This window comes from Copadichromis virginalis, linkage group LG12 (genome assembly GCF_057382275.1).
Source record: "Copadichromis virginalis isolate Kocher_CV1m ecotype Utaka linkage group LG12, C_Virginalis_male_GT1.1, whole genome shotgun sequence".
Classification (NCBI taxonomy): domain Eukaryota; kingdom Metazoa; phylum Chordata; class Actinopteri; order Cichliformes; family Cichlidae; genus Copadichromis; species Copadichromis virginalis.
Genome location: NC_140629.1, coordinates 15,645,007 through 15,660,450, shown reverse-complemented (window position 1 = coordinate 15,660,450; position 15,444 = coordinate 15,645,007). Strand labels below are relative to the sequence as shown.

The following is a 15,444-nucleotide window of genomic DNA, read 5'->3' as shown; positions in this document are numbered from 1 at the left end:
CTTGAGTTGTCTGGTGAAGAAGATCATAGGGAATAAGCCCTTGAAGAAGAAAGATGGAGGAGCATCAGGGATGGTACTCAGACCTGAACTTGCTGTCATTAAGTGGTTGGACAACAAGACAGTTGTCATGGCATCCTCTGCCTATGGCAATCAACCTCAGGACAGACGCACCAGATGGTCTAAGAAAAGCAAAAGGTTTGTCCATGTGCCAAGGCCACTGGCAATTGCTGAGTAGGCTATACTACCAATATAGGTGACGTGGACCTTGTTGCAGAATGTTGAGTTTCTACAGGATGGTCTCTCGCACTCAGAAATTGACAGTATGTGCAGTTCTCTACTTTTTGATCTGGCAATCACCAACTCGTGGCTTCAGTATAGCAATGACTTGCAGTTTTGGGGGAAGAAACCACTACAGTTCCTTGAGTACTAGCTCAGAAGGCTGCCTCCAAAACACAAAAACGAAAAAAACAATCTTATCTACCTAGATAGATATGTTAAGTACAGAAAACCAAGCTATGGAAATGTATTAAGTAAAGTAGAATGCAAGCATTTTAACCCTATTTTAATTTTTTAATAGATTATTTTAATAATAAATATTAACTAAGGATACATATTAAATAATAAATATTGTTTTCGTCACGAGATCTGTGTCACAGTGCCGTATTTTTATATTCCGTAGATTTTTGTGTACAAGTGGACAAATTTTCTTTGATACATTAACAGATTTTAACATTTCCTACAATTCCCCTGACCTTTGAACTAAAGCTTTAATTTTACAAACTCATCGGTATAACTCTTGTCAACAACAGTGTAACATTGCGTGCTATTGCATGTCTATTCACAGCCACTGAACTCACTGGCCACACACAAACACGTGCAAACTGAATGACCTACTGATTTCTATTCACATCTTCATTTACACATGGAGCCTTTTATTGTGGGGGCCCGTTTCTATACATTCATTAAGAAACCACACGCAATCCTCACAGCAACTGTCAGTAACTGCACTGTGATGTCTGTCCAACTAATTATGGCTAAATTAATATGTGAACATCTCTAACAATCTTTACTCATAACTTTATTCACTATTACGACGCAGAACGGTTCAAACATCTTCCTCTTCCACGCTCTGCCCAGATCTCAGTTTCATGATCACCTGGAAAAAAATACATTCACATTATTTTATGGTTTAATTCTAAATAGAAATGTACATATTTGAATAGCTGACTGTGAAAGTGGCATGCACCTCTTTCAGCTGGGCAATCTCTTTGCTTTCCACATTTCTCTGAGCGTTGTTGGTTATGGCCTTCACTCTTGTTGCATAACTGCAAAGTTCAGAGAGTTCAAGTGTTATTCTGTTGAGTTTTTTAGTGCTAAAATACAATAAAACACTGTTTTTTCTCTCTCTGTTACATAAGAGATGTGAGCGTCTCGTCAAGATTGTATTCTGTAGGAGAGGTGTTGACGATCATCAGAGTTTTAGCATTTCCACCCAAAGAGTCTTGCATCACCTGAGAGAGATGAAACACATTTTGGTTGAACTGCTTGTCTACGTTGGAGTTCAGAATTGAAAAACTAGAATACTGCCTTTTTAATTTATTACCTGTGTTAGCTTGCTATTCCTGTATGGCACATGGGGCAGTTCAGCAGATAAAGCTGAGATCACATCACCCAGTGCACTCAAAGACTTGTTAATGGAGTTTGCCTCCTGCACAGAGGAGAACATGGAAGAATTTAAAGAAGTCATGACAAATCTTTCAACCACTCACTGACCCATGAAACAAGATAGGAGCAGACCTTCAGCTGGTGGTCCTTGGCACCTGTTTTGGCTGCTCGCTCACTGCCTGCCAGGTCTACAAGGCTCAGCTTCCCACTGCTTACACTCCCATTTGTCAGATTCCTGCTCTCCAACATGATGCCAACAATAAGATGAGAGCGGGAACTCTCCACGTTCATCTCTTAAAAAAATGACAAAAATACAACAGGACAAAGAAAGATGGATTTTTATATATTTCTGGTATTTTAAGAAGTGCGACTTCAGAAGATGCTGATTAATAATCAGTCCTCAGATTCTCTCTCTCTCTCCCTCTCTCTCTCTCTCTCTCTCTCTCTCTCTCTCTCTCTATATATATATATATATATATATATATATATATATATATATATATATATATATATATATATATATATATATATATATATACATATATATATATATATATATTGTAAAATTATGATATTATTTTATGCCATGTTATACCCCTAATTAAAGATTGTGAATTATTATGTAGTTTTAGTTTGCATTATTCTCCTGAATTAGAAGAAGCTGATAACTATTGCATTAGTTAAACTGATTTGCATTACATTAAATTGCTGACTTGTTGTGAATGAATGATATTGTTTTATGATGCATTATATTGCTGAGTTATAAGAAATACTGTTCGCAGAAGGTTATTGTCTAATTTGTCTGAGTAGAAGAGAACAGAGTGTGCTGGAGTTTTCTGCCCCATTTCAGCAGGAGCAGATAAACAGGGAGCCAAGGTCGTAGCTTAGGCGCTGTGTGAGAGAAAGCATGTGAATGTTTAAGCTTTTTATGATAAGGTGGAGGCACCAGAGGTTATAAAAGTTTGAGCAATGCTCCACCATTTTGAGATTTTGAGGCTGTCTGCATCAGTGTCCATCTCCCACGTGTGTGATCATTAAATCATCGTTTGACTCAACCCGGCCGGACCAGTGTTGTTATTGTGGTTTTTTCTCTTGTCTCCATCCCCAATATTTTGAACCTTAACAGCTTGGGGGCTCGTCCTGTGGTATTGGGGTGGAATTTAAAAGTTTGGACGGTCCGAGGTTGTCGAACGGACAGGCACGAGCCAGTGGTCTGATTTGAGTGGACAAAAGCCGGCTTATCTAAAGGTAAGGCACTACCTGTTGAATTATTTCCAAAATGTGCCAAATTGGATATGACTAAATTAAAGTCTACTCACTGAAATTACTGGTAGAGTGTCTGTTTTGATTTTGATGAGAATCACCGTGTGTTATGCAGTTAAAGTTGCTTAAGAATGTTTAATGAAGTTGAAGAAATATGAAACTGTTCTGGAGGTAACAGATATAATGTTGGGTTTGAGTCCCTGGATATTGAGCTGAAGGCTCAGGTAGTTTGGTAGGGAAATTAGGACAGAAACTGTTCTGGAGGAAACAGAGACTGGTTAATAGTTTTACAAATTAGGTCAGAAACTGTTCTGGAGGTAACAGATACTGTTTAATTGATATGTTAAAATTTGTCAAAATTGTTTAGGTGAAAATTGTTATAGGACGGCACTGGAAGATGCTAAGAAGCACATAGCCCGGAGGTTACGCTCCCTCCTGGCCGTGGACGCGCGGTCTTGACCTGTCGGCGAACAGGGGTAGTTCAGTTTGGCTTTAACTGTGGGGTACAGGGCATCCCGAAATAAGCTAGGAGTTAGAATCTCCTCACCGTTTAAATGGTGTGATGTGCTTTTTTGGACACAGTTAAATTGAGTTAGGGATTTTAGAAATCAGGCCATAGGCTGTTCTGGAGGAAACAGATACTGGTTAATTGATTACAAAAAAGTGAAGCTTTCTTCGGTTGGACCCGTTAACTTAAATTTGTCGAAATTTGTTAGGTGCTGAATCTGTCAGGCCTGTCAGTGATTGTAAATATAAGACGTCTTTGTAATATAAAATAGAAGAGTTTTGTTTGAGCTTTGTGTGACCCTGTGTGTGACGACAGCGCACTGCAGCGCTGCGAGCTATTTTTAGACGGTGTGTGAACATGCAAATGAGCTGTGACGCGCACAGAGGACTTTGCTTCCTGTTTAGCGTGTTTTTGAGTTTTATAATTTTGATTTGCAAACAATGATACATGCCTGTAAGTAAAACGCTGATTTTGCTGATTATGATACTACAAATAAGGTGTTGAATGACTAGGGTGTGAATGATGTTGGAGTTTAAAGCGGAAACTCAGAGAGGAGTGTGTTGGGAGACTGGCATGTAGTCTGCAGTGCAAAGGTGGGCGTCTTGCCTGCTAGTCTATTTAACAGTGATGAAAATGATATTAAATAAATCTCTCAGTGTGTTGATACAGGTGGCTATGGGGCTGGACCAACTGCCCCCACAAGCACGGCGGCCGAAGCAAAATTATAGTAATGGACACAAAATCAGCAAGAATCAGCAGCTGTGGAAAAGACAGCAGCTAGCAGAGAATTAAAGGAGAAATTAAGAGAAGTTTTACACATAAAATTGCGGCCAACAGACTTGTGGAGGTTGGGAAGGCGCCTGGAGCATCACAACAAGAAGGTGAAACAAAAACACACACAAGCAGAGAAATGTGAGAGAGAGGCACGTGCTAGAGAAATGCCTCGTTTGAGAAAAAACATTAAATTAGCCCATGTACAAACGCACATACACGCAATGAAGAAACAGCTTACACCCATGAACACGTGAAGATTTTCCAGCAAGTTTAAAGCAGTGAAACTTAACATACACCCGCCGTTACACAATAAAGTTTATCCACTACTAACAAATAAACCCTCTGGGTTGCAGGACAACAACTTAACTTCAAAAAAAAAAAAAAATCACAACCAGTGATAACACGACAAATTTAGTGGTTAATAAAAGTCAAACTGTGACATGTTTTCTTCTGATTGATTAATACAAGTGATTACTGAATGAAAGAAAATTCCATTTTTGTGCTTTAAACATGATCTTAAGAATTTTAACATGTACCTGTGTTGTCCTGTCAGCTTGGTGAGTTATGAGAGGATTATATGGTGAGAAAAAACAAAAAAAAAAAAAAGGGGGAGAGAAGGCTGACACAGGGCCTGGTCCCGTTGTTTTTCCCCTCTCTGAGTAACACAGCCAATACAACATGATTTTCCTGTTCGTTTGTTTTTGTTTTTGTTTTGTTTTGTTTTTTCTCTTTATGCTTGATTACAGGCTGCTTTGTCGGCCCGGAAAAGCTGAGGCTGACCCTGGACTCCTGCTCTCCCCTCTACCATCTTTGATGTGACCCTGACTAAATGCTAAAGCAGCTGAACCCGCAACAACAACTTGAAAATGTCAACAGTGCTGCAGGAAAATGATCTCATGCAGCAGAGACGGAGAGCGGTAATCCAAGGCCCGTTTCACTACACGGGGAGATTTCTGTCAGCGTCTTTTCTTTCTGAGAAGATTGAGAAAGGCCCGGCTCCCACCACCGATTCTGACCACCTTATATAAAGGAACTATTGAGAGCATCCTGAGCAGCTATATCACTGTCTGGTTCGGGAACAGCACCATGCCGGACAGACAAGCACTACAGAGGGTTGTGCAATCAGCTGAGCGCACCATCCGCTCCGAGCTCCCTGACCTGCACTCAATCTACAGCAGGCGGTGCTGGACCAAGACCAGGAAGATCGTGAAAGACCTCAGCCATCCCAACAACAGACTGTTCTCTCTGTTGCTGTGTACGTGACAAAGAAACATCTGGATTTGGAAAACGAGGCACTCGCAAAGCCACCAGCATTGTGCCTGATTGGACACACCCCTCTCACACACTCTTTACATTCTTGCCATATGGAAAAAGACAGCTTCAGCTGACAGAGCTGTGACGAGACGCCCATCAAGCCCAGATGAAAAGTGAGGCCGAGCAAAACCATGCTGACCTTAACCACTCTGCATTAAAACTGTGCAGGACAGTGACGGACCAACAATGACCATCGGGCAGCAAAAAGGGCGTGCCAGGGACAGGAGGAGTAACTGAGGTCACCTCAGAATGGACAAAACACCAGGAGAAAATAAGCTGAAGGCACAGGTGTCGGGGCTCGGCCAGGAGCTGACCTCTGAGAAGAGCCGAACAGCAGAGCCGCAAAAGGCCGTGGAGCAAAGCATGGAAAACATCAATGGACTTAAATCTGATTTCTACGGAAAAGACTCTGAGGTTTCTGCCCTCAATAAGACCTCGAGGCATCAGAGCAGAAACTGAGCATGGCCCAGGAGGAGCTAGCTGAAAATCGAACCCATCAGGCTTGGAGTCCAAGACACCGGACTTGAAATCAGGCCGGAGCATCCTGGAGCTAGATGAGCAGTGTGATTTGTCCGGTCTGCTATGGAGCGAACGTTAGGGGGATGGCTTCCTGTCGCCTCTGCCGTCCTCCGATCGCTCAGCGTCCTGGGCTGCCCAGCTCTGGACTGAACGCTCGGGCCGAGACACCCAAACAACCATGGACTCCATTCCCGTGGAATGGGACCACGACTACGACCTCAGCCGTGGGCTTGAGAGTGCAAGAAGGGATCCCAGAGAGCCTTGAGGCCTGTGTAAAACTAACAGAACAAAGATTGAGGTCTTCCACTGGGGAGGTGGAAGCTGCAGACTCTCCTATACACCTTCTGGATGTCAGCCGTTCCACCTGCAAACAAACGGACAGCAGTCGCACTTCTGCAAGCAACAAACGGACATCCAGACAATTGAGCTGCGTATCAAAACCCTGAAGGAAGACCGAAGCAAAAGGGTCAAGTTAAGGAGGAGCGAAATAAGGAGAAGATGCTGGACACTGGAGAAAAGGACTGCCTCAATTGGGGCCAGAACCAGTATGGACAGAACTCTGAGCAGCAGCACCAATGGATGCAAACAGACTGAAAAGGAGGAGGGCAGGACCCAGGGCACGCTTCAGGCCGTGGTTTACCCAGAACACTACAACAGGAAAGTGATGAACACAAACACCCACACAAACACACACATCTACATGCACCGACTCAGAGTGAAAAGAAACATACATATGAACATATGCACTCGTTGATTGAGGGAGAAATGACACACACACACACACAAATTAAAATGTTGATTCAATGAACTGAGAAGTGATCCACATACACACACGCTGATGCAATGAAGAATGCTTTACTAACAAATGCTGCACACAAACATCCAAATACGGAGTTGGTTACAACAGCAAGAACTGATTGATTATTTATTGCTTAAATGTATTTCATGCCACGCAGAGGGCATTTGTGTAGATTTAGAGGACATGGTCTGAAGCACTTTGATAATGAAAACAATGTCTGTGCGTGATGTCTGTTTATGGCTCAAAGCCTCCACTGAATTGTTTACTGTGCTTCACACAGTCTAACAAGGAGCAGTGGTACAGAGCGAAAATGATGAATGAATGGTGTGAGTTTTATTTCGAAGAGATTATGAAAAGGTTGTGTTGATTCAACTTAGTTGTTTACGTTTTTGCCAAGGTAAAGAGTTGGTGTGTAAATAGTGTCTACTATTGAGTCAAGTAAATCCAACATGTTTTGTTGGTGCAAAAAGGAGTTTTGGTTGATCTTTGGGTTTTGTTTGACACTAGGTTGATTCTATCAGTGAGGTTTGGATTGTTCTCTTTCTCTAAAAGAGAGAAAGATGGTTTGAACTTTGGACATGTTTGCAATGGGCCCCAGTATCTGTTATTATTTGAGTGTTTTATTGTTTACGTTTGTTTTTGCTTTTGTTACAGTGCACTGAGATAAGAACATCTGAGAGGTGTGATCCACCGGTGGTGATATTTTGGTATTTTGTGAGTTCCTGATTTAACAAATCAGCTCTTTAATCCAGGCCTGAGAGATTGAACTTTAAAGCGCTATAAAATATTCTTATTGAAAACAGTCGCAAAGTATTTTTTCTCCATGATTATAATGAGCTTGGGAGAAAATTGACTTATATGGGACACTGATCCTGAAGCCTAAAAGGATTGCAGTGAGTCAATCCAGTCCAAAGAAGGAAAAACAAACAAGGAGCTGTTTCCTTTAAAATGATGACGTCATCTTGCTGGTGATGGAGCCTCGAATAGGCTGCGTGTGAGACTCCATTATCAGCAACTTTTGGTATGAATGTGTGTGGATGTATGCATATGACTGACGACTAATAGTCATGGACTGACGACTAAAAGTTTAACTGACTTGATACTGAGACAAAAACGGTGCTGACTTTAGGATTATTGAATGTCCACAGACAATTCACCCAGCCTGTAAAAGAAGGGTGGATGTTTTGTTTTGCTTTGTTTTGTCTGCAAGAACAGAAGAATGACAGAGACTAAAGAGCTGTAGCTTCACAGCAGTGTGAACTGCAGACTGAACCCTTTGGTTGCTAATTTTGAGCTACTGATGTTTGCATTAAGGAAATTGTGTTTTAGTAGCTGTGTTTTAATTAAGGTATTACATTATATTGTTGGGAATATTAAATGCTAAAGTGAAGAAAAGGTTTGATCCCACTCATGACTGAGCATGTTATTATTAACCATAGTGGGTCACTATAGAGAGTCAATTAATTAAAAAAAAAAAAACAAACAAACAAAAAACCCTCCACCGAGGTCTATGAATAAGAGGGGAATGATAGACAGCCACACTCAAAATGGAGATATGTAATGATAAACACTGGTCCCCGTCTTTTGGGCGCTCTCTTGAAGTAGTCAACAATTTAAAAGTAAGATAAAATAACAGGGGCATGTGCTGAGGGGTGGTGCTGCACAAGAACAAGAGTAAAATAAAGAAAATATTGTTTTTAGAAGTGCAAATTAAAATGTACCATTACACTCAGAGGATCAATATGAAGCTTGATATTTGTTAATTTTGAATGAAGTACATGACTGGTGACTGTTCTGTCCTGAGCTTTTGTTTTTACAGCACCCTCTTGATCACACCAACAATTTCTCGCCACCGAAGAGGGGTACTTGCAAAAATAAAGAACGGGGAGGAATATCATCAAAACTGGAAACAGGTAATCCCCAAAGGGGGTGATAATGCCATAACTTTCACTATGGTCCAATTCTCAAAATTTGACCCTCAAAAACTCTTCAAACATTTAGACACAAAGTGGAGATTTAGATACATATAATGTCGTAAACCACATAAGCATGAAGTATTTGATTCAATAACATGGTGAAATAACAAGCAGCAAAAGGTTGATCATGTTAATGGTGTTTATTCAAGGGTGCAGAGGAGATTATTATTATTAAAGACAACAAATGAAATAACGAAAAGTAGAAGTGGAAAAATTTGCGTTAACGGTAATAAAATCAAAAAAAAAAAAGAAATACTAACTAAAACTGTACTGAATGTTCACAAAACTAACTAAAATTAACTAGATTTATAGCAAAATGTGTTTGGTTGCATTGATGTGTGCGTGCCCTGCTATAGTGAAATTAAGGTAGTACGTTAGTCGAGTCGTCTGTGTTGCTGCTCCGTTCACGCGCAGAATCAGGTCAGGAAAAGTCGGGAGACAGCGCCAGAATAGAATTGAGGATGATTTTAATATGACTGTTTTGTAGACATAACAAGAGTCTTGTAGTGGAGAGGGACGTAATGTCCTCCTGAGACCCAGAGAACAAGAAAAAACAGGGAGAAAATATTTTCGTTTTTTCTTTTTTCTTTTTTTTCTTTTTTCTTTTAAATGAATCAAGTGTTATTAAAATAACAATCTCATAAGATGAAGATCAGGGACCAACCCAGAAGTCACTGACACTTCACTAGCTGTAAACTATTGGTTTAGGAATAAGTGATGGCACTGAACTGTCTATTTCACAAAAGTCAATTTATTTAGGATATCTGAGGAAGTACTGATTTTATTTGGAGACACAAAGGAACATTTGGCACTTCCCTCATCTCACATCTGTTTCATTGTTGTACCCAATCATTCTACAACTGAAATGCCTTGGACTGCTAACCATTTCAGGCAAGTGGAGTGAACCATATTTTGCTAGACTCTCATCAGATTGGGGCTTCCTTTTATTGATCTTTGGAGAGAAGTCTTCATTACTGGTATTATTCAGGTCTTGTTCACATGTTTGTCCCAGGTTTCTCAGCCAAGAGGAGCTTAAACCCCAGATACTGTGAGTTCTTTTCACACATTGAGATCACTGATAACTTTTAGCAACGACGTGATCTCGTAGAAACAATTAGGTGTTATGGATTCAACTATAATTGCGACACTTATTTTTTTTTTACTTTACTGGAAAAGATTTCTGCATTTTACCCATATTTTATTTTTAACTCAAAATCAAAATTCCAGATTCTACTACATGTTGGTTTTGCACCAGATAGGACGACAGATTTCAGGTGGCCCTGTGTCTTTCTCTATTACATCTGCCACTGCATCTCGATAATCTTCTCTGTGGCTTTTAGTGGGTCCTGACCCTCTCATATTTTGAAAAATCTATGTTTGAATCTCCCTTAATAATTGTGTTAAGAATTCTCTCCGCCTTTGTCAAAAGTTGGGTATTAGGAAAAAGTGAAATAAATATAAATATAAAGTCCCAATGTGTAGAGCACACATTAATAAATTAGTCATGTTCCCTGTGAAAGCAAATGAGCCTAATTCTTAAAGACCCCTGAAATTATTTACCAGATGTTTATTTTTTGAATAAAATAAAAATCTGAGTTTAACAAAACATTTTAAATGTAAATATCAAGCTTACCTTTCTCTCTTCCATAAAATGTGCTTGTGGGCACGCCAGCCATTTTGAAAAGGTGGGAAAAACAATTGGCAAGGCCACACCCCCACACATGTGACATAATTTTAAAGGTACTGTTGTCCTCTCTAAGAAACATCAGGACTTAGAGGAGTGGCAAGTAGAGTATGAGAGCTACAAGCAAAAAACTAAATGTGTACTACAGTGTGCAAAAAATGAATTACTGGGTCATCAGGGGGTCTTGAGGGACATTTATAAAACAAAAAATCCCACAAACCTTAAAAGTGCACTTGAAAAGCTCACACAAGAAGGTTAACCTAGCTTACCTAGAAGACCTCATCAGGGGGAGCACGCTCCCCCTCGTTGAAGAGCTCACCCACTTAACTCGCATCCCAAGAAAATAGCTAACCCCAGATAAGGCAGCGTGATGTATCCCGAGATAACAGGACTGGGACATCTAAATAAAGGTGTGAAACAATCGCCTTCAAAAGGTTATCAATTGACTTCAACCAAAATTAGGAACACTCGGTGCGGCAAGAGTTAATAGTTATTAGTCTCAACACCCAAGGATAATTAGAAGAGCATGACTGATATGATGGAACTGAGATTTTGTTACACTTAACTTTTGCAAAACACAAATAGAACTAAATTGAAACTAAGGATTTTCAGAAAATAAAAACTAGACTAAACTAGCAAAGAATTGGTAAAAACTAATTACAACTGGCAAAAAATTGAAAATCTGGAGTCGAAACTAAATAAAAGATAAAACCTAATGAAAATGGCGAAACGTTTAAAACTCTGGTGCAGAGATTGGCAAATCTGACCAGGAACGTTATAAAATGGATTGTCAGAACAGTCAGCATTAAAGCCACTTTTGACAGTCCATACTAGGATGGCATTGGACATCTTGGGGGTGGAAAGGGGGTTGGTGTGACCAAGGTGTGGTTTGGCTTGTCGTATGTATATTGGAGATCATATGGCTCTGGATGGACCAGTTACCAGGGCATGGAAGGAGGACAGACTCATTAAAGGAGGAGAAGGCATTTCCTGGGATTGGAGATCCTCTGGGTGAGTGGTTGATTAAAAGCATGCATAAAATAGAAGTTATCTGTTGTTATTGATTGGTAATAGATTGATAATTGGCCACATTTACAGCTGTATTGACTTGTTGTGGACGTAGTCGACTTCAGGTTTAAACACTCTCATTAACAGGTTGAAAATAGTGACATTAAAGGAAGAGTATGCAGCGCCACCCTGTCAGACGCCAGTGATGGTGGAGCTCACTGATGAATCAGGTGAGCTGGATTCATGGCTGATTCAAAACTAAGATCCCCCTGCTGTGGTCAGTAAGGGGAGAAAAGGGGGAAATAAAATCAAGAATTAAAGAGGCATTTATAAACGTTTAGGTGTCAAGTGAAACGGGACAAAAGGGGGTGTTATACTGTTATTTTCAATGTCAGCATTATTATTGTATGAGAATCATGCAACAAGCATTGCATCGATGATCATTTATTGAAGCTTTTGACCTTATACTAACATCTGTGTTCCTGTGATTGTTATAACTTCTGATGAATCTTCCATTTACAGGTGTTAGGATAATGATATAATTTTTCATTGCAGGTGTAACCATGATCATTTTTATACATATTGCAACTTGTTGCTCATTGTAGAGTTGTGCTCAAGTTAATAAGGGTTAAAAGCTACAGTCAGCGCGAATGTCTGACTGATCTATTGAGGGGAAAGGCTTCGAGCATAGAAGGCCGCACGCGCTTACAAAACACTGATATCATGTTATTCTTTGTGATCTTTTCTTAAATTATGTCTTTAAGGTTAGTTTAAATAGTGGCAGTTAATTAAACGAGATTTATTAAAATATTAAATACCTGAGTCAGAACGTTACACGCGGATCACCTTAAGAGTCTGGGAAACTTTGTAGCTGCCTAACTTTTTTTTTGAATGTTCTAGCTCCGTTGATTTGACACATTGGAATGTGTCAAAAAAGGGGGGGAAGGTTGAGCTTTAACATCAAACCAGGATTATTTGAACATTTTATAACTTCATTTGTGTCTTTAATAATTTAGGAATGGTAAAGCTTAAGCTAATAGCGGTCCGAGAAGACGGACCTTTTAGAGAATCAGTGAAAAAGCATAAACTATCACTTTCATGTTTAATCATTACTCATTGAAATGAACTGAATAGCGTTTAGAAGATTTGTTAATTTTTTGTCTTTTGTTAAAAAGAGGGGTTTCAATAATTTTCAGACACACCTTGCAAATGTGCTTATAACGAGTTGGCACTCGGCCTTTTGAAGGTCAGAAGCTTCGTTCGGCGTGACTGTCCGGACTGATAAAGTGTAAGAAATGCCTTGAGTGCGGAGGGCTAAATGCAAACATGCTTACACACACATAAGATATGATTAGAATAAGTCCCTGGGACATTCTGAATGTTTTAGACCAATTCTGAATCACTAGAAGGTCAGTAGATAATAACATTAGATTATTAGGGTTAGGAAGAGAGGTGTTTTGGTTTTCTGTCTCTTACAGAGAAAGGAACAGACACCAGACGAGGTCACAGAGATGCGAGGATCCTCCGTAGCAGAGTCAGACACAGTGACTGCCGAGACATCAACTGGGTCCAAGGGTCATGGCGTTTGGGCTCCAGCTAGCCACCACAAAAGGATGGATCCCATAAACACAGCAATAACCATGAAGGGGTTGGCGGAAATCCGGGAACACCAGACCAACGAAGTTCGAGAGGCTTTTGGGCAAAAAGGGGACACCTTCCTGTTCCTTTTTCTGGAGAATACACAGATCGTTGTTTGAAATCGGAGCAGAATAATCCCCTGATCTGTGTTACGACTGAAGGGTTGTCTAACCCCTAAGGTTGAAGAATTAAGAGCAGAGGATCACCCAACTGGACGACACTGGTAGCTGCAGCAATAAAATAAAGGTTAAGAGCTCTTCGGACAGAGGTTCTAGTCTACGTCTGAATGGTATAAGGGAACACCAAATAAAGCTGTGGGAGAACAGGGGAGTGTCATCTGGACCTGCTATCCTTGTAGTAATAGTTTGTCTTGCACCTGACTTGCGCAAACACAGAGGTCATCTTACATATGGTTTGCCCCTCAGGGGGACAAAGGACCTCAGGAGTGAGAAGAGATGAACCCGGCCACACTGGGCTACAGGGTGTTTGTGAGGTCATTATTCTAATGACCTCATCAGGGGGAATTGTAAAATTATGATATTATTTTATGCCATGTTATACCCCTAATTAAAGATTGTGAATTATTATGTAGTTTTAGTTTGCATTATTCTCCTGAATTAGAAGAAGCTGATAACTATTGCATTAGTTAAACTGATTTGCATTACATTAAATTGCTGACTTGTTGTGAATGAATGATATTGTTTTATGATGCATTATATTGCTGAGTTATAAGAAATACTGTTCGCAGAAGGTTATTGTCTAATTTGTCTGAGTAGAAGAGAACAGAGTGTGCTGGAGTTTTCTGCCCCATTTCAGCAGGAGCAGATAAACAGGGAGCCAAGGTCGTAGCTTAGGCGCTGTGTGAGAGAGAGCATGTGAATGTTTAGGCTTTTTATGATAAGGTGGAGGCACCAGAGGTTATAAAAGTTTGAGCAATGCTCCACCATTTTGAGATTTTGAGGCTGTCTGCATCAGTGTCCATCTCCCACGTGTGTGATCATTAAATCATCGTTTGACTCAACCCGGCCGGACCAGTGTTGTTATTGTGGTTTTTTCTCTTGTCTCCATCCCCAATATTTTGAACCTTAACAATATATATATATATATATATATATATATATATATATATATACATATATATAAAAGGTTTAGCATCAGCATATTGTTGCTCTGCTGCTTTCCAGATCTGTAATGATGTACCTAAATGCCACCCCACTGCTATAACTGTAACTAACACGATTAATCCAAACCAATTAGCAGGACCCTATTTGAGGCTTTTGCACGGCATCAAGAGCTCACTGGTGGCAGAGATGTGTCGGTTTGCGCAGGCCTGCTGGAACAGAGCGTAGAGCTCCTGGGCACTGGAAGCCTCTTTTGTCTCTGCTCCTTGGGCGAACACAACTCCCTTTCTGTTCCTCTTGATCTCCACCCGCCTGGCCTGGCCATGGGATTGAGTGTGTACGTGGGCCTCACCAGCCTGGCTCGCAAAGAGGTCCTGCAGCCTGTCATTGTAGAGCTCCAGCATATAGGCTGAAACCTAAAAGGAAGCACAGTAACCAGGAAGAGAGGAACAAAGGGAAGCAACGTCTTTTCTCTCCCAAACATGGTTTGTTTATATGCTGGTGAAATAATGCCTGCTACCTTAAAACTGACTAAATGACCAGAAAAGGAGTCCTTTTTAGAAGCAGAAAGAAATTTATTGCAGTTTGATGAGGGAAACCCAGATCTTGAGTTGTCTGGTGAAGAAGATCATAGGGAATAAGCCCTTGAAGAAGAAAGATGGAGGAGCATCAGGGATGGTACTCAGACCTGAACTTGCTGTCATTAAGTGGTTGGACAACAAGACAGTTGTCATGGCATCCTCTGCCTATGGCAATCAACCTCAGGACAGACGCACCAGATGGTCTAAGAAAAGCAAAAGGTTTGTCCATGTGCCAAGGCCACTGGCAATTGCTGAGTAGGCTATACTACCAATATAGGTGACGTGGACCTTGTTGCAGAATGTTGAGTTTCTACAGGATGGTCTCTCGCACTCAGAAATTGACAGTATGTGCAGTTCTCTACTTTTTGATCTGGCAATCACCAACTCGTGGCTTCAGTATAGCAATGACTTGCAGTTTTGGGGGAAGAAACCACTACAGTTCCTTGAGTACTAGCTCAGAAGGCTGCCTCCAAAACACAAAAACGAAAAAAACAATCTTATCTACCTAGATAGATATGTTAAGTACAGAAAACCAAGCTATGGAAATGTATTAAGTAAAGTAGAATGCAAGCATTTTAACCCTATTTTAATTTT

General features: G+C 40.4%; 1 protein-coding gene across 1 annotated transcript; it reads right to left on the bottom strand.

The window, feature by feature from the left end:
• Positions 1-640: 640 nt before the first annotated feature.
• Positions 641-14,673, bottom strand: LOC146696694 (uncharacterized). The gene is made up of 6 exons (XM_085474077.1): positions 14,448-14,673; positions 1,798-1,958; positions 1,604-1,708; positions 1,414-1,511; positions 1,247-1,325; positions 641-1,156 (listed from the first exon to the last, which is right to left on the bottom strand). Exons 1-6 carry the CDS (start codon positions 14,671-14,673, stop codon positions 1,106-1,108), a joined length of 720 nt encoding a protein of 239 aa, XP_085330203.1. The 3' UTR covers positions 641-1,105.
• Positions 14,674-15,444: the final 771 nt, after the last annotated feature.